The following is a 22,560-nucleotide window of genomic DNA, read 5'->3' as shown; positions in this document are numbered from 1 at the left end:
GACGAATGAGGTGCCTCTGGGGCATCAGGTGAGAGCTTCCAGGCAGAGCCCTGCTGCATTCAGATTCTGGTTTTGCCACTCCCCTGTTAAGGAACCTTGCAGGGGTTGGGGGTGGGCTCCTGGGTGGCTCGGTGGGTTAAGCGTCTGACTTCAGGTCAGGTCGTGGTCTCATTGTTTGTGAGTTCGAGCCCCACGTCGGGCTCTGTGCTGACAGCTCAGAGTCTGGAGCCCTGCTTCGGATTCTGTGTCTCCCTCTCTCTCTGCCCCTTCCCCACTCGTGCTCTGTCTCTCTCTCTCTCTGTCTTTGTCTCTCAAAAATAAATACTAAAAAGGAACTTAGGGAAAGAGACTTAATTTCTCTACACCTCAGTTTCCTCATCTGTACAGTGGGGATAGGGATAGTATCTAACTTACAGTGCTGTTGCAAAGGACAAATGGAGTCATACAACAGCACATAGAGCACTTCTTGGCAGGTAGGTTCTATTATGTGTGGCCATTAGCATCATAATAACGTTGTTATCACTTCCCAAGGTTGGTGTGAGGTTTAAGTGCAACTCCGCTCATGCCCAGTATCAGAACAAGTTTCCCTAGTGCTTATTGGTCTCCCAAGACCAGGGAGAGATATTAGGGGGGAATTCTATCCATCCATCTACTCTCACCCACCCCTCACCAGCACCGCTAAAGGAAGTTCAATAGATTTTTCCATGTCCTTCATCATAGATGTGTGCCCAGTAAATATTTCCCAATTCATAGGCGGGATCTTTCTTTTGCTCAAGTTTCTTTCAAAACTGCCTATGGAGATGTGGATGTGTATTTATAAGTGATCACCTGCTTTCCAGAGAAGGTGAGAGGTGGGAAGGAAGTGGAGGAGAAGGAGAGGCAGGTGTGAAGCTGGCGTGTTTCTCACTGCTGAATTTAATGTGGCACAGGGAGGTTGGTGTGAGCGAAGTGGGTGGGAAGGGGGAGGAGATGATTGGGTTAAGAAAGAGACTGAGGTTTTTTCTTCTTCTTTCCCCTTTAGTAGTGGGGGAGAGACTAAGAAATAAAGTGGATGAATACTTATATTTCCTGCATCCTTTGATAAGCAGGGACTTCAGGGGACAAGAGGCTTGGGGTGAGCAGGGAGTCTTTCCCTCAGTAAATATCTGAGCACCTCCTCTGTGCCAGACACAGCTCTAGGAGCTGGGAATCCCGCAGTGAGCAAACTGAAGCCACTAGTGCTAATTTCTGAGTGGGATCAGAGGCAATAAGGTGGAGAGTGGGGGTGGAGGAGGCGGCTTCAGCTTTGGCAGTCAGGGAGGCTCTCTCTCAGAAGGTGAACTTTGAGCAGAGCCCTGATTAGCAATACACACAGTAGGAGAAGAAACACTGCTATTTCTAGGTTGCTAATTTATTGAAATGCTCCAGTGGCAGAGGCAGAAGAGAGCTTACTTACCCTATCTTATCTGAAACCAGGACCCTCCTGTGCCTTTCAGAAAAACTAATGATGAAATATTACAAGCCTACAGGGTAGTATTGAAATAAGACAGCGTTTCTTTCATGTATTTGCCACTCAAAATTTTTTTTTTAATTATGCAGGTACGTGACTTTGATTTTAAAAAGTAGTTTTAGGGGCGCCTGGGTGGCTCAATTGGTTATGCGTCCGACTTAGGCTCAGGTCATGATCTCACTGTTCATGGCTTCGAGTCCCACATCGGGTTCTGTGCTGACAGCTCAGAGCCTGGAGCCTGCTTTGGGTTCTGTGTCTCCCTCTCTCTCCCCCACCTCTCCCACTTGCGCGCTCTCTCTCTCTCTCTCTCTCTCTCTCTCTCGGGAGCCTTTAAGAGATGTCGTACATGTACATACACACACACACACACACACACACACACCCCATCTCCTCTGATCCTGACAGGGCCAGCAAACAAGGGAATCGAATGGTAGGACCCTCTTTCCCTCTAACACCTGAGGGAGGGTTTCCATGGCAATCAACCAGCTCTCACAGATGGAAAGAAAAGACAGGTTGCCTGCCCAAGAATGGATCCAGGATCCTTGCTGGGAGAAGAGGACCCCTGAGGAGACCCAATGCAGAGACTGAACAAAGTTGATACAGGCAGCCATGGCCCAGCCCCCTTCCCCTTGGGAATGTGCATTCCTGGGGGTGAGACTGGGGAGGGGAGGTGTCCCTCCTGGTGCCAAAGAACCTCCAGAAGTAGTCTGCCCCAGGGAGCAGGACAGGGGCGGGCTTTAGAGTCAGTCTCTCGGATCTGAATCCCAACTCTGCTGTTTACTGGAGGTGTGAGCCAGGTGACTTGGTTTGAGAGCTGTCAGAAGGCGTTGGGAATCGGGGGAGCAGGGCCGTTCTTATCCCGACTCTCAGAGGGGGACTCACCTTCTCCGAATCCCTTTTTAATGAGTATTGTTTTATTTTGTTTTTTGACAGTTAAGAAGTAAACACATTTTCTTTGTCAAAGTTCAAAACATATTGATAAAGCAAGACTTCCTTCTGATCTCGCTTCATCAACTCCAGCCCTCTGCTGTGGAGGTGAGTACCTTGCGGGTTTGGGGTGCTCTGGGAAGGATGCGTTTCCTTCTCATGGACGTACATGTCTGTACCCATAGAAATAGATGTAATTTTTGTGAGAATATCTGGAAATGCATTGATTGACTCTCCTTATCCATAGAACAAGCCTGGCCAATATTACCCATCCCATAATAACAAATCCAAAAAAAAAAAAAAAATATATATATATATATATATAATAGTATATATATCATAGTTATGTATATATATACATATATAACTATGATATATATGCTATTATTATTGAATACATTTCAGTAATTAAATCTATGTATCATATTTCTTTCATGCTAGGGTGCATTTCTTTAGTTTTTTACATTCTAACATCTCTAACACTGAAATATGCCTTAATATTGTCAATATCTTTGGATTTGAGGATTTTAATTTTTTAAGCAAAACCGTCCTATTCACAGCATACCACCGTCAGGAAGAAAAATTAGTTTGCACCCTGAAATTAACCAAGTATAACAGAGCCACTCTGTCTAGTCCTGATCCTCAAAAAATAAAACACTTCATGTAAACCTATAATCCATGGCCAAAAACTTAATCCCTGAGGCTAGCCATGCTGAGATTTGAAGATACATGTTCTGGCTGGGTAATCATTTAACAAAATTACTGGTTCTTCATCACGAGTGAACAAACGTAGCCTTGATAAACTTGGTAATCCTGTGAGCCCTTTCTCTTAAATGCCTGTTGCGTCTTGAATTTGGCAAGCCTTTATGTACACATCTATGCGTGCATAGAAAATATCCAGCATTGTTTTATGTTGTTGGGTTTTCATATGAGTGATGTCAGACTGCGTCTGTGGTTTTGCAACCTGCTTTTTTCCACGCGATATTTCCGTGCAGTGGTGTGTGTTCAAGACCTTTCCATATCAGTCCACAAAGATCTATTTTATTCTGTGAAGTGAGGGTCGTAAGATTACCCAACTGACAGCACGGAGGAGAGCACGTATTTCTCTAAGGGCAAATCTGCCTTGTTACTATCTCACCCCAGACCTACTCGCCCCCCACCCCCCGCCCCAGGTGACTAGCTACTTCAAGGTTTTAGGCAACTAGGGGAATTTTCTCACTTCGATCATCCATCTTTTCCCCTGTAAAGTAAACTGAACAATCCTCAGTAGTAGTGAAACAGAAAGGTCTTTGGCGACAGGCTGCCCTGGGTTAAATCCTGGCTATTTACAAGTTGAATTTGGGCCTTTCCCAAGAAGTGTGAGGGTCCCAAATGATCACTCTGGAAATAACTTAATGTCTGCCAGCTGGGGGAAGGGCCACATAACTAGATGCAGCCACATAGTGGGATTAATACTCTGGAGTTGTTAAAAAGAATGAAGTAGATTCTCTTCTTTGTGAGATAATCCTTGTTGATAGGATTCCTTGTCTGATGCCACACACCCCTGTCTTTTGGGTCACAGCCAAAGGACCAGGGTGGGAAACAACAGATCACCTGCCCATCGAGTGTTCTTATGCAGAATTTTGCTCAGTAAGAACTGATGATTAGATGACTCAGCTGGTCAGACCATGGGCTGCATCCAGCCAACTGATGTGTTGGTTCACTCATCTTCTTTTTAATTTAGTGAGCTGTCATCATTAAAATAGTAGGAGGGGCACCTGGGTGGCTCAGTTGGTTAAACCTCTGACTTTGGCTCAGGTCATGATGTCGCGGTTCATGAGTTCGAGCCCCAGTCGGGCTGTGCTGACAGCTCGGAGCCTGGAGCCTGCTTCGGATTCTGTGTCTTCCTCTCTCTCTGCCCCTTCCCTGCCCTCCCTCCCTCCCTCTCTTTCTCTCTCTCAAAAATAAATAAACATTAAAAAAAGTTAAAGTATTGGGATATTTTGGGGCACCAAGCTGGTTCAGTCACTGGAGCATCTGACTCTTGATCTTGGGGTCATGTATTTGAACCCCATGGTGGGTGTACAGATTACTTAAAAATAGTAATTAAAAAAAATTTAAAGATTCTGGTGGGGGCCCCTGGGTGGTTCAGTCAGTTGAGTGTCCAACTTTGGCTCAGGTTATGATCTCCTGGTTTGAGAGGTGCTGTCAGTGCAGAGCCCACTTTGGATCCCGTCCCCCTTTCTCTGCTCCTCCCCCCACTTGCACTCTCTCAAAAATAAACATTAAAAAATAAAAGATATTGGGATAATTTGTGTTTACAGATAGGACTTTCATTCATTTAATCCTTCAAAAATAAAAACATTCATAGAATATCTCGTATGTGCCAAGCAATGTTTGAAGTGCTAGAGGCTCAGGAATGAACTAGAAACACAGAGTTCCTACCATCATGGAGTCTACATTCTAGAAGGTGAGGCAGATAATCAAGAAAAAAAAAAGCTATAATGTAATGAGCTCCACTCCTTTGGGGAATTTGGAATGTCAATACCCACCGGGCCAACAACTCCATGAGAAGATAGAAAAGTAACTAAGAGCCAGGGGCACCTGGGTGGCTCAGTCAGTTAAGTGTCCAACTCTTGATTTTGGCTTAGGTCATGATCTCACAGGTCAGTCAGTTAAGCACCCGACTCTTGATTTTGGCTCAGCTCATGATCTCATGGGTTCATGGGCTCAAGTCCCACATCAGGCTCTGTGCTGTCAGCATGGATCCTACTTGGGATTCTCAATCTCCCCCTCTCTCTGACCCTCCTGCACTCACACACTCTCTTTCCCTTTCTCAAATAAGATAAACTTAAAAAAAAAATGGATAAAAGCCATGCTTCAGTGACTTTGAGGTGATCAAAGAGCTCATATCAGAGGCTTAAAGCTTCCTGCCTTTTGAAAGGGTGTGGAAACCATCCACTTAGGGGAAGGGGATATGCCTCAGGCATCCTGGTTGTCCCCTGCAATAGCCAGTACATAGTGGGTGCTTTATGAATGTCTGTCTCTTGAGAGATAGGAGCAGCTGTGGCTTTCCTGGTGACCAGATCTTTGGGAAGAACAAATTTATTCATTTGTTCATTCATTAATCCCACAGTGGTTGGAGTTTATGCCAGGGACTCTTTCTTGAAGAACTTGGACAGTTCATTTTTTTTTTTTTTTAATTTATTGGAGATAGAGACAGCATGAGTGGGGGAGGGGCAGAGAGCGAGGGAGACACAGAATCCGAAGGAGGCTCCAGGCTCTGAGCTGTCAACACAGAGCCAGATGCGGGGCTTGAACTCACAAACTGTGAGACCATGACCTGACCTAAGCTGAAGTCGGATGCTTAACTGACTGAGCCACCCACCTGCCCCAAAACTTGGACAGTTCAAAACCCACCTAATTTAAGACTAATCCTAACAGAAGGTAAGGTTGGTATGTCTCTTTACCAGGTAGAGTGATATTATAATAATAAGCATAGCTTACAATGTATATAATTGGTCATATTCAAAAGTATGGACTTTAAAATTTTTTTTTTCAAAGTTTATTTATTTTTGGGACAGAGAGAGACAGAGCATGAACGGGGGAGGGGCAGAGAGAGAGGGAGACACAGAATCGGAAACAGGCTCCAGGCTCTGAGCCATCAGCCCAGAGCCCGATGCGGGGCTCAAACTCATGGACCGCGAGATCGTGACCTGAGCTGAAGTCGGACGCTTAACCGACTGCGCCACCCAGGCGCCCCGAAAAGTATGGACTTTTGAGGAAGTTTTGAATTGTGAGGCTTCTTCTCATCTCATTTAAAAAAAATGCCACCACCACCCCATGCTCATGATTTCTTTTTTTTTTTTTTAATTTTTTTTTTCAACGTTTATTTATTTTTGGAACAGAGAGAGACAGAGCATGAACGGGGGAGGGGCAGAGAGAGAGGGAGACACAGAATCAGAAACAGGCTCCAGGCTCTGAGCCATCAGCCCAGAGCCCGACGCGGGCTCGAACTCACGGACGGCGAGATCGTGACCTGGCTGAAGTCGGACGCTTAACCGACTGCGCCACCCAGGCGCCCCTATGATTTCAAATGTTTATAATTCAGGTTAGCATAAAATATAGCCATGATGTATTTGTATTAATCTACAGTAATATCCTTCTTGTGACCCCATCTCACAACATAAAAACTAGGGCCTTTCCAAAAATTCACATATACCTATATAGTAACTCCTCTGTTTCCCCCCAGCCCAAGGTAACCATTAGCTCTAATCCTGGGAACCTTTCCTGCTTTTTGTACATCCACCCCTACCCTTCAGGTGCTTTGGAAACTCCGTGTTAATAATTCTAGTCAGATGTAGCCAAGGGCCTGCTGTCGTAAGAGCCAAAGCTGCTTCTTATGTATAAATGACTGCGTTTTTGCCCTCATTTGCTTTCATCTGCGCTCCCTACAGCCAGAGAGTTTTGTTTCCAGGCAATGACAGGGCTTTTCCCAGGCAGATGCAGATAGGATCTTTGAAAAGGGGAGAGGGAGAGAGGATGAGGGCGGCAACAGGGCGGGCGGAGAGAGAGAGAGGGAGGGAGAGAGGGAGAGGAGAGAGAGAGGAGAGACCTTTCCAGCTAGTCTGCTGCAGATTCAGCACCTCGGACAGCTCAGGCCCTGCCGCTTCAGCACCGCGGACAGTTCCGGGACCATAATTTTGCCGCTGCCTCTGCTGGATACCTGAACCCTTGTGAGCAGATTCCTGGACCCAACTGTCACCCCCAGAGTTTCCGAATGCTGGTATCTGGGTATCCTAAGCTCTCCTAGTATTAACCTCAGAAACACAGGCATCGGGTATTTAACATGCCCCAAAGAGGGAATTCTGGATTCTCCCCCCCCCCCACCTCTCTCTCTCTGTCTCTGTCTCTCTCTCTCTCTCTCTCTCTCTCTCTCTCACACACACACACACACACACACACACACACACACACACACACAAAGTTGGTCTACTCTCTTCATTCACCATAGAGCACGTAGTTGCTTAGGCTCAAAGTCCAAAAGTCTGCCTTGATTCCTTCCTTTTTCCTACCTTTCACATGCCATCGATTAGTGAGTCCTCTCAGCCCCATCTCTAAAGTGTATTCTGCATCTGTCCACTGCCCTCCCCCCTGCTGCCAGACTACCATCATGTTTTACCTGGTTGATTGCAGCAGCCTCTTAACTGATACTCCCATTTTACCCGTTGCCCCTTCTAGAGTTTTCCCCACACAACAGTTCCAGTCATGCCTTGAAAATGTAAATTGGATTATATCACAGCCTTCCTCAATGCCCTTCCGTAACTTCCCAGTGCACTTACAATAACATTCAAAGATGTCACTGTGGCTTTCAAGACCCTGGATGACTGATCCTATATCCTGTTACTCTCTCCCTTGTCTGACCACTCTGGTTACATTGGCCTCCTTGTTGTTCCTCGGGCCCTGCTGTCCTTTCTGCCATGAATTCTTGCATAACTGGCTCCTTTTCCCCTTTCAGGTCTTACCCCAAAATGCCACCTTTTCAAAAAGACCTCTCCTGACCACTCTTGTCTAAAGTGGCCTCACAATTACAATCATGTCGATCTATTTCATGTAATTCATTGAATTAACACAAACTATATTTTTTTTTTCTGTATTTATTGGTTTGTCTGCTTCATTTCACTAGACTATAAACTCCATTAAGACACAGGCCTCAACTGTCGTGGCACTCAGAACGACATCTGCAACATAACAGCTTTTTATTTTTATTTATTTTTAAGTTTTTAATGTTTATTTTTGAGAGAGAGTGTGTGAGCAAATGGGGGGCAGAGAGAGAGGGAGACACAGAATCTGAAGCAGGCTCCAGGCTCTGAGCTGTCAGCACAGAGCCCAATGCAGGGCTTGAACCCACAATATGTGAGATCATGACCTGAGCTGAAGTGAGCCACCCAGGTGCCCCAAGAGCAACCTTTAATCATCTGAACTATCAGGATCACACCTGGAATTTTCCCCCAAGTTGAGGATCTGGTGATCAATAACAATGGCTCAATCCGTATGCAGTGTGCATGTATTAACTCCTTTGATGTTGATAACCCTATGAGTTAGGAACTGTTATTGTCCTTATTTTATAGATAAGGAAACGGAGACCCAGTTAATTCACCTCCCACAGTTACACAGCTGGTGCACAGTGGATCTAGGTCTGGAAGCCAACCTCTCAAGCCCATCAAAGGCTCCATGGGCTGGGCGGCTCCCCTAGTGTCCTGCACAGGACGTTTTGCTATCAAAGGAAGTGGTGAAGGGGTGAATGAAGGGCCTTTATCTAAATCCACCTCCCCCCACCTATCCCCTCTTCACTGAACTATGCTGGGAATGGCTGGAAGTTCATCTCCTAAACTTCTTTTTTAAATTATTTTTTAAATGTTTGTTTACTTTTAAGAGAGAGACAGACAGACAGACAGCCTGATCTGGGGAGGGGCAGAGAGAGAGGGAGACAGAATCTGAAGCAGGCTTTAGGCTCTGAGCTATCAGCACAGAGCCCAAGGCGGGGCTCAAACCCACGAATTGCAAGATCATGATTTGAGCCAAAGTTGGACACCCAAGTGACTGAGCCACACAGGTGCCCCATCATCTCCTAAACTTCTAAACAAAGAAAGCTTCCCCTCCGAATTATGTGGCAAATATGGAAATGCCTAAGGAAACCAATCTGTATCCTCCCATATTCTTTCCATGTGTCCTCTGGACAAATCCTTTAATTCCTTCATGCCTTAGTTCCCTTCTCTGTTAAATGGGGATGATAATACCTACCATTTGGGGCCTTTGAATGAAATGAAATAATGGACATTTGATGCCTTTGCTCATCAAATTGGTTGGATAAATGACAGTTATTTTGACTGCTTTTCTGGGAAACCAGACTTATTCAACTGTCTATCCATTTGGAATATAAAGTGAAGTTTTTACTTCGCACTATTCCAAAAAGTTCCAGCACGTGCAACAAACTAAACATAAAACAAGACTGTAAAGTATGAGACTGTAGAAGAAAGTGTGTTTATGAAAGTAGGAAAAACAGATAGCTTTTACTTCTTCAAAACCCAAAATTTGAGGTACTGTGTAAGCAAAGTGAAAAGACAAGTGACTGACAGGCCAGGAGAAGATATCTGCCACAGGTAAAGTAACAGGCAAAGGATCAGTATTCAGAATATATAAAGAATGCCTATAAATCAAGAAGCAAAAGCTACACAGAGTAAGGCAGGGAAGGTATAAACAACCAATTCACAAACAGAAGATAACTGATCAACAAACACGTAATGAAATGAAAATAAGACCAAAAAGAAAACCACTTTCTCCCCCCCACCCGTGGCTTTATCAAAAATCTAAAAATTTGATGTAGCTTCCCCGAGAGCATTTTGGCAGGTAGCGATTACATTGTAAAACTTGAACAACAGTGATAATAGTAGCAACTGTTAGGCACTGTTCTAAACACCATACAAGCACCATATGTATTTTTTTTTTAACCTGGGAGGTGGTAAGCATAATCATTCCCACTTAACAGAATGGGAAACCGAGGCCCAGACATGCTAAGTGACACACCCAAAAACACCCTAGGAGCAAATGGTAGCGCCAGCCTCTGACCCTAGGCAGCCTGACCTCCGGGTCCCAGGGGCTGCCACACCTCTGCTCCAAGTCCTTCCTCCTCCCTCCTACCCTGACCCAGGGTTGTGGAGTAGAGAACCACCACGAGCCAAGAAAGTTGGTGGGCTTGGCACGAAGCTGCAGCAGGGGAAGTAGGACAGAACCTCGGTGCCCAACAGCGGAGGATGGGCGGCTCATCCCACTGTGGCCGATCGGCATGCCGGGCACAAGCCCCTCAACCGCACCGCAGCCAACTCGGTTGGGTATGGAACCTGGGGCCCCTCCGCTCGGTTCCCTACCCTACTGCAGGCGCTGCTCCCCGGGAGCCGAGCGGAGAGGGGAGGAGGCGAGAAGGCCATCCCCCTCTTCCACTTTCCCCCCTCCCCCCTCCCCTGCTGCCTCCACGTCTGCGCAGCCGCGGTAGCTGCGGCGCCCGCTCTGCAGTGCCGGGACTGGGTCTGGTTGGGGAGGGTGAGTCCTCCGAGGGACCCCCGCGGGCGGGAGGTGGGGCTGGGAAACTGGGCTGGGCGGGGGAGGGAAGGGGGGCGCGGGCGGCGACCTCAGGAGCGCGCGTGTGAATGTGTGCGACTTGTCTGTGTCTGGGGGTGGAAGCAGAGGTGCAGGCCCGGGGAGGGGGTCTCCAAGCCCCTCTACTGGAAGAGTGACCGGGCTGGGGCTAGTCGGGTCTGTTTGTCCGAGCCTGTGCGCCTCGCCCCGTGCGAGGAGGGGAATGACCCCGCGTTGCGCAGCCTCGTGGGTCGCCGCATGCACGTGCGCCCAGGTCTCGCCGGGGTCTTGGCATCTCGGTCGGTCCCCCCCAGTGCGTGCAGCACGCCATGTCCCCGTGCCCACCAGCGCGTGCACTTGCGCGAGTGTGCGTTGTGTGTCTGGGCGCGCGTGTACCGCCCTACAGTGGCGCTGCGCACAGGCGCGGGAATCGGACACGTTTGCATCCCCGCCCAGCTCCGATTAGCTGTGTGGCTTTGATCGAGGGCCTTCTCCGTCTGCAAAATGGGCGTGACAGTATCTGCTGCGGAGAATTATGGAGAGGAATCCGTTAGGAAGAGGGTGGGGCCTGCGCCCCAGGCCTGGCACACCGGAGCGCTCCTGGAAAAGGTGGCTGCCCGTGTTGCTGATACTGTTACTGTTGTTACCGCATCCCCCTGGTTTCTTCTTCGCGGATGACCTGTTTGCTATTTCTCAGAGGACAGGGAGGCTGTGCGGTGTGAGTTCCACACACACATACACACACACGCACACACCCTTGTCAGCCCCGCAGATTTCTCTCTGTCCCTCCCCTCCTCCCGTCTCCATCCAACCAGATCCAGCCTCTTCTGACCTGGATCCCGGGGCTCCTGTCTTCTCCATTGGCCACCCCTCTTCCTGGGCCTTCCTTCCCGTTAGCCTGAACACAGGATTATATATTCATATTAAAAACGAAAAAGGTAGAGAGAGAGAGAAAGGAAAAGGAAAGAAGAACCAAACGGGACCCCCCCACTCGTGCTGTTTCACTAACTTTTCCATGAAGGCCAGTATTTTCTTTTCCCTTGGAAAATGTTTGTGCTCACGGCCTCCTCTCCCTATCCCCAGCGCTCCCCAGCGCACACCTTGATTGCAAACTCACAGCCCCACGACCTGTGCTCTTTGGCTCACTGGCCTGGTGTCTTCCTTTTATTTTTTTTTATTTTTTTTTTTAAATTTTTTTTTTCAACGTTTATTTATTTTTGGGACAGAGAGAGAGCATGAACGGGGGAGGGGCAGAGAGAGAGGGAGACACAGAATTGGAAACAGGCTCTAGGCTCTGAGCCATCGCCCAGAGCCCAACGCGGGGCTCGAACTCACGGACCGCAAGATCGTGACCTGGCTGAAGTCGGACGCTTATCCGACTGCGCCACCCAGGCGCCCCGGTGTCTTCCTTTTAAACGTTTGAAAGTATTGGCATTTTAAAATGTGGAAGATGTCATCTGAACCTATAGACTTCCAGTGTTCTCTTGAGAAATCAGAAGCTAGGAGACACTGGGCCCACATTTTCACTCTGCACATATGGGTAGGGCGGAATGGGGCTGCTTCCTGGACACAGTCTCCTTTGCCACAGTCCCCACTACTCCCTATCACCTCTGCCCCTATCCTGCACTGCTCCTGTTGGCATTTGCCCCTGTTTCCCTTACAACAGAGAAGTGTTTCTCTGGCCTCATAGTTAGTTTTCACTTTCGAACAGTGAAAGTAAAAGCGGGAGGTGTGGGTGGGGAGGGACCCTTTATTTAGCTTTCTGGATCCATCCCATTTGTGTTTTACGCCAAACTCCTGGAGGTGGAGCCTCACCCCCGGGGTTCCCCTCTGCTGCAACACCGGGTCTGCTGCTCTCCTTGCTCCTCTCTGCTCACTTCTCCTTCTCCCGCGGGAGAGTGGGAGCTACTGAAGGTGTCCGGTGCATCCTCAGGTGCCCAGTACAGGCCTTGCACAAAGTTCTGGCTGAGAAACGCTTTGAAAAAGTCATTTCCATTCCCGCACTTGTGGGTGGCAGGTGTTAACAGGGTCCCACAGGAAGTGGTGTCTCGGCTGAGCCTTGAGGTGCGGGCACAGTTTCTAGAAGCCGACACAGAAGGGCAAGGACGAGTCAGGCAGAGGGAGAACCAATTGGTCCCCCCACTCATCAGGCACTCCTGGGCATTAATCTCCTTCGGTTTCAGAAGAAAACGCACCACAAGTCTGTGAGATAGCTGATGCCACTATACACACCCCCATTTGACAGATGAGCACATTGAAATGGGGAGAATTTTTTTCAAGTTTGTTTATTTGGGGGGGGGGGCAGTGCAGAGGAGGGGGAGAGGGAGGGAGAGAATCCCAAGTAGGCTCCGCACTGTTGGTGCAGAGCCCGACTTGGGGTTCAAACCCAAGAACGGGGAGATCGTGCCCTGAGCCAAAATCAAGAGTCGGACCCTTAACTGACTGAGTCACCCAGGCGCCCCAAAATGTGGGGAATCTTAAGTGACCTGCCTAAGGTCACACCGCTAATGTGTGGCAGAGCCGAAATTCACCCCACGCCGTCATGCCCGTGCCTTGCCCTGCTAGCAGCAGTGACTATCTTATTAGTGTCATGCGTTCTTTTCCTACCTTTGCGACTCTCCTCCAGCAACACCCTAGCATTCACCCAGCTTTCACCTACTCTTTATCCTTTAAATCCCCCCCACCTTTTTTTTTTTTTCCCTTCTAGCATTTTTATTTGACACCTGTGGTGGGCAGAAAGATGTCCACGCCCTCACCCCCAGATGGTGTGAATACGTTGGTTACAGGGTGAGGGAAGATTAAGGCTGCAGATGACATTAAGGTTGCTAATCAACTGAGATTTGGGATGGCGGCATGATCCTGGATTATTTGTGTGGGGGTAGTGCAATCATAAGGACCCTTAAAAGTGGAAGAGGGAGGAGAGGGAGAGTCTCACACGCAGTGTGAAAAACGCTCAAATGGCCAGTGCTGGCTTTAAAGACGGAGGAAGGGGCCACGGGGCCAAGCAATGCAGGCGGCCTAAGACACTTGAGAAGGCAAGGAGACTGATTCTCCCCCAGAGCCTCCAGAAGGAGCACGGCCCTGAGACACCTTGATTTTATTCCACTGAGACCCATTTCAGACTTCTGAGCTGCAGGACTGTAAGGTAATAAGTTTGCGTTGTCTTAAGCCACCCAATTTGTGGCAATTTGCTGCAGCAGCCATAAGAAACTAACACGGTGTCTAAAGAGTTCTTTTTAATGTGGTCAGGGGAGGGGCACAGAGAGGGAGACACACAATCTGAAGCAGGCTCTAGGCTGTGAGCTGTCAGCACAGAGCCTGACATGGGGCTCGAACTCACGACCATGAGATCATCACCTGAGCCAAAATCAAGAATTGGATGCCCAACCCACTGAACCACCCAGGTGCTCCTATTTTAACTCAATTTTTATTTTTATTTATTTATTTTTTTAATTAATTAATTTTTTTTTTTTTATTTTTGGGACAGAGAGAGACAGAGCATGAACGGGGGAGGGGCAGAGAGAGAGGGAGACACAGAATTGGAAACAGGCTCCAGGCTCCGAGCCATCAGCCCAGAGCCTGACGCGGGGCTCGAACTCAGACCCCGAGATCGTGACCTGGCTGAAGTCGGACGCTTAACCGACTGCGCCACCCAGGCGCCCCTTAACTCAATTTTTAAATAGCAATAAAAGAGGGTGCTGAAGAGGTGGGGAACCTTGTCTCTTTGGGGTTCAGTGCTATTCAGGTATGTCTAAGACCACCTCCCGGACTGTCCTGAAGGAGGGAAAGCGTAGGGAATGTGGTGGTGGAGGCTTTGAGGCCACGTTGGGAACCTGCCTCCACCCATGTGACCAGAGTAGATCTTGAGGTGCGTGCAGCTGGTGGGATGGACTGGGGAGAGGGGTTAGGGAACAGGATTGGTGGGGTCAGTGGTGGAGTGGACTGGACGGGCCTAGAGCAGAGCAGCGGCAGCATTCTGTAAGACAAGAGCAGGCGGGCTTAGCCGTCCTTCGGATGTGCGGGTGAGGAGGCAAGTGGACGGTGATGCTTGTGGACAGTGGCGGGGAAGATTCACGGTGGAGCCCTGGTCAAGAGCAGGGGACCCAGGAGGCAGGATGTGCAGGAGGTGGGGGAGAGAGGGCACAGGTGTCTGGGGAAGTGCATTTGAATTTGGGTTTCGAGGGTCTGTGAGTCACCCCTGTCCGTAAGGAAGACCTACGTGATGATTAGTGACGTTGAAGCGAAGGACATAGTGTGCGTATCCACAAGCATATGTTGGTTTCTGTTATGAAAACATTTCACGTCTACTCACGGGTACAAGGATGGGTCTGAGAGCCACCATCTTCCACTTTCCAGGTTGAGAAATCGTCATTGGTTTGCTCTGACCCCCTGTTGTCTACTTCTTTTGACTTCACTGCAGAAGTACCTCTTCATCCCGTCCCGTCCCGTCCCATCCCATCCCATCCCAACTTTTAAGTAGACTCCACACCCAATGCCCAACGTGAGGCTTGAACTCATGACCCTGAGACTGAGAGTCAGATGCTCTACCCACTGAGCCAGCCAGGCGCCCCTTAGAAGTATTTTAGAGCAAATCTCAGCCATCACGTCAGTTTACTCTGACATATTACAAAAACATCTCTAAAAAATTAAGATGGATATTCTCTTTTTTTTTTTTTTTTTTAATTTTTTTTTTCAACGTTTATTTATTTTTTTTGGGACAGAGAGAGACAGAGCATGAACGGGGGAGGGGCAGAGAGAGAGAGAGACACAGAATCGGAAACAGGCTCCAGGCTCTGAGCCATCAGCCCAGAGCCCGACGCGGGGCTCGAACTCACGGACCGTGAGATCGTGACCTGGCTGAAGTCGGACGCTTAACCGACTGCGCCACCCAGGCGCCCCAAGATGGACATTTTCTTAACTGTCCATAAGGCTGTGTCCACACCTAACGGAAGCAATGAGAATGCCTTGACCTCCCAGTCCATAATCCATTTTCTTGTCTTAAAAAAATTTTTTTTTCAAAAAAATAAAAAAAATAAAAATAAAAAAAGGGGCGCCTGGGTGGCACAGTCGGTTAAGCGTCCGACTTCAGCCAGGTCACGATCTCGCGGTCCGCGAGTTCGAGCCCCGCGTCGGGCTCTGGGCTGATGGCTCAGAGCCTAGAGCCTGTTTCCGATTCTGTGTCTCCCTCTCTCTCTGCCCCTCCCCCGTTCATGCTCTGTCTCTCTCTGTCCCCAAAAAAGAAAATAAATAAACGTTGAAAAAAAAAAATTTTTTTTTTCACACCAGGTGTCTTTGATTCTGACTCCAAACATGGTTCCCATATGCATTTGATTGTGGAGATGCTAATATCTCTTTGAATCTAGACTGTATTCCCTGTGGTTTTAAAATTTGATGTAACAAGTTTTATGTGTATAAACCTGATCAAAGAAGAAAATGCTTTGAAAGGCTTTTTTTTTTTTTTTCTCCACACCAAGAGAACTTATTTTTTTATTTTTAATTACTATTCAGAGCGCCTGGGTGGCTCAGTTGGTTGAACGTCCAACTTCGGCTCAGGTCATGATCTCACGATTTGTGGGTTTGAGCCCCGCGTCGGGCTCTGTGCTGACAGCTCAGAACCCGGAGTCTGCTTCTGATTCTGTGTCTCCTTCTCTCTCTGCCCCTCCGCCTGCTTGTGCTCTGTCTCTGTCTCAAAAATAAATAAAACATAAAAAGAAAATTACTATTCACGAGGGCATTCAGTAGGTTAATATAACACAAGGTTGATGACACATGCAGTTTCCTAGAATAAGAATGTAAACCAGCATCAGAGTCTCAAAGGATTATACCACGTAGTTCAGGCGGCTTCTTGCAAACAACCTTCTGAATTTTGCGTTGACAAAGTATATACAATAGGAATCTTAAGGAGTATTTTATTTTTAAATGTTTATTTATTTTGAGAGAGAGAGAGAGAGAGTGAGCACACATGCACAGGGAAGGGACAGAGGGAGAGAGAGAATCCCAAGCTGGCTCCGAGATGTCAGCGCAGAGCCCTACATGGGGCTCGATCTCAGGAACTTTGAGATCATGACCTGAGCTGAAATCAAGGGTCAGAGGCTTAACCCCTGGGCCACTTAGGCACCACGCTCTGCCCCCCACCTTGAAACTGCTGTTCCCTTTCTTGCTTCATTGGTCTCTGGAGCACGTACCATCGTGTGGTGCGCTGTCTGGCTCTCCCCACCCCCACCCCTGCTGGAATGTGAGCCCCACAAGAGCAGTGGGCTTTGCTTCCATCACTGCACTGTCTCTGGAACCTAGAAATAGTGCCTGGCACACAGGTGACACTGTAAGTGTTTGCTGAATGACTAAATGTTTGTCGGTCCTCAGGTTCTGAGTCCTGTGCCCGGGAACCCAACGGGAACCGGAGGAGAAAGACGAACTCGCCCCGCCTCCCGGGAAGATGCAGAGCCTCAGGCCTGAGCAGATTCGGGGGCTGCTGGAGCCCGAGAGGGCCAAGACGCTGCTGCCTCGGGAGAGCAGGGCCTGGGAGAAGCGCGCCACCCCCACCAAAGACTGGGTGGCTGTGGAGGTCGGGGCCACCGGCTGTGATGGTGACGAGAAAGGTGAGGGGCGGGGGTCCCATGGGAGGTTGGCGGTGGGGTGGGGAAGACACAACATTCGTTAACATTCATTCAACCAATGTTTATGGACCTTGTGTCCGTCAGCTTTTGCTGTGGAGCGAGTCGCCCCAAAACCCGGTGGCTTAAGGCAACAGTCATTTCTCCGCTCATGCTTCTGCAGGTCAGCGGGATGATGTGGGCTGAGGGGACCGCTGGCTGGCTTCCCTCGCCTACATCTGCACCTGCGGCCACAGCGAGCTGGCGAGGCAGCTGGTCGACCCCGCGCGTCTGGCTGGCTTGACGGTGCTGACTTGAGGCCGCTTGTTTCCCGCAGGCCAACCCCGGGCTGGTTCTCACCAGAGTCGCCCGGGCCAGCTCGGGGTCAGTCTCAGGAGAGTTTTCTCTTGATTGCGGGCGAGAGGGAAGGGCCTCCATTCACAAGCAGTTTTTTAAGCTGTGGTGGCAACCCACTTGCTTAGGGGCCGTTGCTCAAAATAAGCTACTCGGTCAAGTTCAGCATCACTGAGGGAGGGGACCGCCCAGGGGTGTGGATGCGGGGATCAATGAACAAGTTGAAGGCCCCTGGGGACAAAAATCTACCACAAGCACCCGCTGTGTGCCAGGATCTAGCGGCAAACAAGATGGCCGCAGTAGAGCTCAGATTTTAGTGGAGAAACCGACAACAAACAAGTTTTGAAATAGGAAGCCAGGGCCACACATGCAATGACCCTCCGTGGTGACAGGCTTGCTGTGTTCCAGGTTATGGTGACCAGAGGGAGAACGTGAGTTCTTGCTGATGGAGGTGAGGAGGGGTGGACTAGAGAGACACCAAGGATAATGCCTGGGGTTTGGGCTCCAACTGCCGGACAAGGGGTGGTGCCACTTGCTGAGACGCGGACCCCCGAAAGGCAGCCCTGCAGCAGAACAGGGACTGGACCTTCTACCGGGGCAGGGTCTTCCCTTCTCCCAGAGGGGAGGAACAGCCAGCGGGCAGAGGCGTGGATGCTATGGGTGTCCGTCCTGGTAGTGGGGAGGGGGTTGGGGGCTCCTAGCAGGGCCCGGGTGCAGGAAGACTGGAAAATGCCGATCTTTGGCCTGACCCCCAGTTCTCACCAGCTAAGGAGTGAGAAGGACGTTGATGTCCTCATGTGGGGAGTTTGCTCCAGCAGGGGCTGGAAGCTGGGGAAGCCTGCTTCATCCTGGTTTCATTCCGTGGATTAAACCTCACTCGGTTTTGCGGGAGGCCTGGAGAGAAGGGACCGTTTTACCCATTTGGCAGGTGAAGGAACAGAGGTTCCAGTGGCAGATGGCATCAGGTGACCCACTTGCAATCTTCCAGGTAATTACAGAAACAGGACCGGAATTCAGGTCTCCTATTCTCTCTGCCCTACCTGAGCCACGTGGGCCAGAATGTGTGCGCATGCGCCACGTGCCGTGGGAAATCAGGAGAAAAGGGACAGGACGCCAGGTGGGGCGAGCAAACAGAGCCCACCCCAGCCAGCCTGGTCACTCACTCCTGGCTCCTTTCTCCTTTCCTCAGGGCTGTCCTCTCAAGAGACCGGGCTGGCCCAGGAGTGGACCTCGGCGGACGGAGGTGACGGGTCAGAGGACTCGCAGGTATGTTGGACGGTTCCTTCCTCTTTCGCAAACCCCCGCCCTGCAGATCTCAGTGGGTCGTCGGTTCCTTGCCTCAGAATTCCTCCGCCTCCCGAAAGTCTGTTTGGGGAATGTGAGCCCCCAAGAAGCCTCCCCCTGGAAACAGGACACATCCCTGTGGTAGACATGGCACGGAGGGTCTCCATGTGATGTGTAGCTCCATCCACACATACCCCAAAGCCTTCACTCATAAACTCAAAGTAACCGTCCGTTCATCTGTCCCCTCATTCACCCACCCAACCTTTCATTTGCCCGCTCATACATCTGCCCGTTCCACCCATGCCTCCATCCGCCCGTCCGTTCATCTACCTCCTCTGTCCGTCCACTTATCCATCCGCTCACTGACCCTCGTATCCGTTCACACTCCCACCTGTCCAGCCACCCATCCATTGATTCACGGACCCATTGTATCCATCCACTGGCCGTGGTCAGGATTTGGTTACTGTTCACCCACCCACGTGCCTACCCATCCGTCTGTTCGTCTCTGTCCATCCGCTTGTCCACTCACCGATCCACTCAGCCATCCGTCCGTATACCCGTCCATCCACTAACCACTCCCTGGGTTTTAATCCCGATAATATGCAGGAAACCAAGCAGATTTATCAAGCACATTCCTTCATTGAAACACCTAATATTTTCTTTGGGGAACATAAGACATCAATATGTTAAATATTAACAGTGGTTCTTTTATTTATTTTATGCATTAGGAAAATCATATAACCACTCTCAGCAACACGAGGGTCCCATCTCCCAATCATCTGTCAGAAATCCAACTGAGATTGGTTTAAGCCAGGAAAGCGATTTACAGACTCACACTGGGGGGAGGGAGGAAACCATGAAAGGGCAGAAACAAGTACCGGCTACAGTGGAAGGCTCAAAAGAAGAAGTTAACGATGGGGGCCTAGAGGCTTATTCTAGAATATTCTGGAGATAGGGAAACAACAGACCCCGGGTTTTAGGGGTAAGAATTTATAGAGCAGGGAAGGAAACAAATTTTCCTCCGACCAGGCAGAGGGAACAGCATTTGCAAAGGCACAGAGGCATGATGTAGCATGGCATAGTTGGGCAGGGGGAGGGGGGGGCGGGTATTGGACTTGAGGGGAGAGCAGTGGGGGATGTGGGTGAAAATCTGCCTGGAATGAGATCTTTCATTCATTCCACAACTGTTTATTGAGCACACACTATGTGCCAGGCAGTGTTCAAGACACTGAGGCACAACAGTGGATCGGATAGAAATGGCACCTCCCTTCATTGGACTTACAGTCACTGAGGTAGACAGACAATAAGCAAAATGAGTGGCTAAATTACAAATCGTGCTGGGTGGTAATAAGTGCTACCGAGAAAAATAAGGCAGGAAGGGGGTTCAAGAGTATGGGGTGGGGTAGGAGTTGCCATTTTAGGAAAGGTGTCCAGGGAAGTCCCCACTGAGAGGGAGATACCGGAGTAAAGGCATGAAGGAGGTGGGAGAGTGAGACTGGCAGGTGTCCATTGGGAAGAGGTTCTAGGCCGAGGGGCACAGCAAGTGCAAAGGCCCTGGTGTAGGCGTGTGCCCGGCACGTGTGTGGAACAGCAGTAGGGGTCAGTTGGCCGGAGGAGAGTAGGAGGAGACAAGGTCCTAGAGGTGATGGATGATGCAGTGTCTGTCGACCATGGTAAGAATTATATTTGGTTTTTCCTCTGAGTGCAGCGAGAGCTATAGGAGAGCTCTGGCCAGAGGAGGGAACTGTTCCAGCTTAGGTTTTAACAGGAGCCCTCTTGCTGCCAGGTTCCATGCCACGGGGGTTGGGTGAGCCTTACAGGCAGCGGGGAGCCATTCAAGGGACTTGCAGATACACAGAAGTCTCGCTGGTAGCCCATGTGGAAGGAAGGGGGTTGGATGAGGTGGAGGGATAGGCGTGGGAGCCAGTCAGGAACCTCCGGGCAGGAAACAAAATGGGTGAGAATGATTCACCTTGTTGTGTTGTGAGCCTGACTTGATTCTTAGTGCTTCTCATTATTAATTCATTTATTCACCAGCCTTCACTCTCTCGCTGTCACGTCCCAAGCCCTGTGAGGTAGTTAGAATGGCCCCTCTCGCTTAAGATAAGGAAACTCTCAGAGGGCACTGTAAGGGCAGGGGAGGTGCCTAGAGGCCTCTGCAATAACATTCATTCGTTTGTTCATTCATTCATTCACCGAGCCGTGACCCGTTTACCTGCACTGATGGAGCATTATGCTGGGGGGCACCTCTCATTGGCAGGCTGTGGGTCCTGCATGGACACGGTCTCCCTCCTGTGGGACCACAGACCATTAATAACAGTAGCCAGGCTCCACAGCCCTCCCCATGAAGCTTTCTCAATTTATTTGATAATCTTTTATTTTTTAACATTTACTCATTTTTGAGAGAGCAAGACAGAGCTCGAGCGGGGGAGGGGCAGAGAGAAAGGGAGACACAGAATCTGAAGATGCTCCAGGCTCAGAGCTGTCAGCACAGAGCCTGACGTGGGGCTTGAACTCATGAACCTTGAGATCATGACCTGAGCTGAAGTCAGATGCTTAACCGACTGAGCCACCCAGGCGCCCTTTGTTTGATAATCTTTTAACAGTTCCTTGAGATAGGATCTATTATAGTCCTGTTTTAAATATGGGGAAACTAAGGCACAGAGAAGTTAAGCGACTTTCCCTAGGTCACCCAGCTTGTAAATGATGGAGCTGGGATTTGAATCCAGTATGTCTCTTGACCACTTTAAGGTACTCTACCTGTCTGGGACTTGGTCCTCCCCCAAGGGAAGACTAGGGATAAGGAATAAGGGCCTGTGTCCATCCCACGAATCAGATGTCACCCCACCTCTCATAGGGGGAGTGAGTGAAGGAGGGGAAGGAAGGAGAAGAGTTACTTTCCTGACATTTCCAAGAGGGCAGAAGTTCCCCCTCTGTGGCCCCATAGGAAAGTAGGGAGGAGAAAATGGTCCCATCACTCTGTCCTGTAAAATACAAGCATTTGTCACAAATGCAAACCTCATCTAAGTGTGTGAGGTTAAGGGAGAAATGCCAAACCCCAGAAATAACTCCTGGTGGGTAAAAGTTGCTGTACTGACAGAACTTGTCCACACCGTCAGAAGTCGAAATAGTGTTAGCTTTGAGAGGGGTTAGGTGAAGGAGGGAGGGAGTATGAGAGGGGAGGACTTTGGGGCACAGAGGATGATGTGCTTCTTGTTCTGGGAGCTGGTGACATGGGCCACTCGCCTTCCGAGGATTCATCAGGCTGTACCATTAGAATGTGTGCACTTTTCTCTTTGCATATTGTACTTCAGCAAAATGGTTTTTATGTTTTTAAAAGTTGCCATATATCCTAGTAGACATTCTTCAGGCACCTGGGTGGCTCAGTTGGTGAGGTGTCCAACTTTGGCTCAGGTCATGATCTCATGGTTCGTGGATTCAAGCCCCACATCGGGCTCTGTGCTGACAGCTCAGAGCCTGGAGCCTGCTTCGGATTCTGTGTCTCCCTCTCTCTCTGCTCCTCCCCTGCTTGCACTCTGTCTCTCTCTCTCCCCCCCTGTCAAAAATAAATAAATACAGGGGCACCTGGGTAGCTCAGTCGGTTGGGCATCCAACTTTGGTTCAGGTTATGATCTCGCGGTCTGTGAGTTTGAGCCCCGCGTCGGGCTCTGTGCTGACAGCTCAGAGCCTGGAGCCTGCTTCGGATTCTGTGTCTCCCTTTCTCGTTCATGCTCTGTCAAAAATAAACATTAAAAAAAAATTAAAATCGGGGCGCCTGGGTGGCGCAGTCGGTTAAGC

The 22,560-nt window shown here is 49.4% G+C and overlaps 1 protein-coding gene, 1 long non-coding RNA gene and 1 other non-coding gene across 4 annotated transcripts in view; 1 reads left to right on the top strand and 2 right to left on the bottom strand.

Moving 5' to 3' along the window:
* The window catches only part of SMIM17 (small integral membrane protein 17), a 41,999-nt gene that overhangs the window by 14,038 nt on the left and 5,401 nt on the right, over nt 1-22,560 (top strand). The window contains exons 3-5 of one of the 2 annotated variants that reach the window (XM_045440401.1): nt 2,454-2,524; nt 16,895-17,130; nt 18,668-18,744. In XM_045440401.1, coding sequence (XP_045296357.1) covers nt 16,968-17,130; nt 18,668-18,744 — 240 coding nt within the window. In that variant the 5' untranslated portion in view covers nt 2,454-2,524; nt 16,895-16,967. Of the gene's footprint in view, nt 1-2,453; nt 2,525-10,229; nt 10,496-16,894; nt 17,131-18,667; nt 19,813-22,560 lie in introns of those variants that run through there. The other variant, XM_045440400.1, reaches the window with a different exon arrangement.
* On the bottom strand, nt 15,025-15,097 carry TRNAE-CUC. The gene has a single exon. It is a non-coding gene; the product is annotated as a tRNA-Glu (tRNA).
* On the bottom strand, nt 17,779-22,396 carry LOC123577963. Its single transcript, XR_006702175.1, has 4 exons — nt 22,348-22,396; nt 20,978-21,054; nt 18,642-18,879; nt 17,779-18,372 (listed from the first exon to the last, which is right to left on the bottom strand). It is a non-coding gene; the product is annotated as an uncharacterized LOC123577963 (long non-coding RNA).

The sequence above is a fragment of the Leopardus geoffroyi genome, chromosome E2 (genome assembly GCF_018350155.1).
Source record: "Leopardus geoffroyi isolate Oge1 chromosome E2, O.geoffroyi_Oge1_pat1.0, whole genome shotgun sequence".
NCBI lineage: Eukaryota > Metazoa > Chordata > Mammalia > Carnivora > Felidae > Leopardus > Leopardus geoffroyi.
The sequence above is the reverse complement of the archived record's forward strand: the minus strand, read 5'-3'. Positions and strand labels throughout refer to the sequence as shown.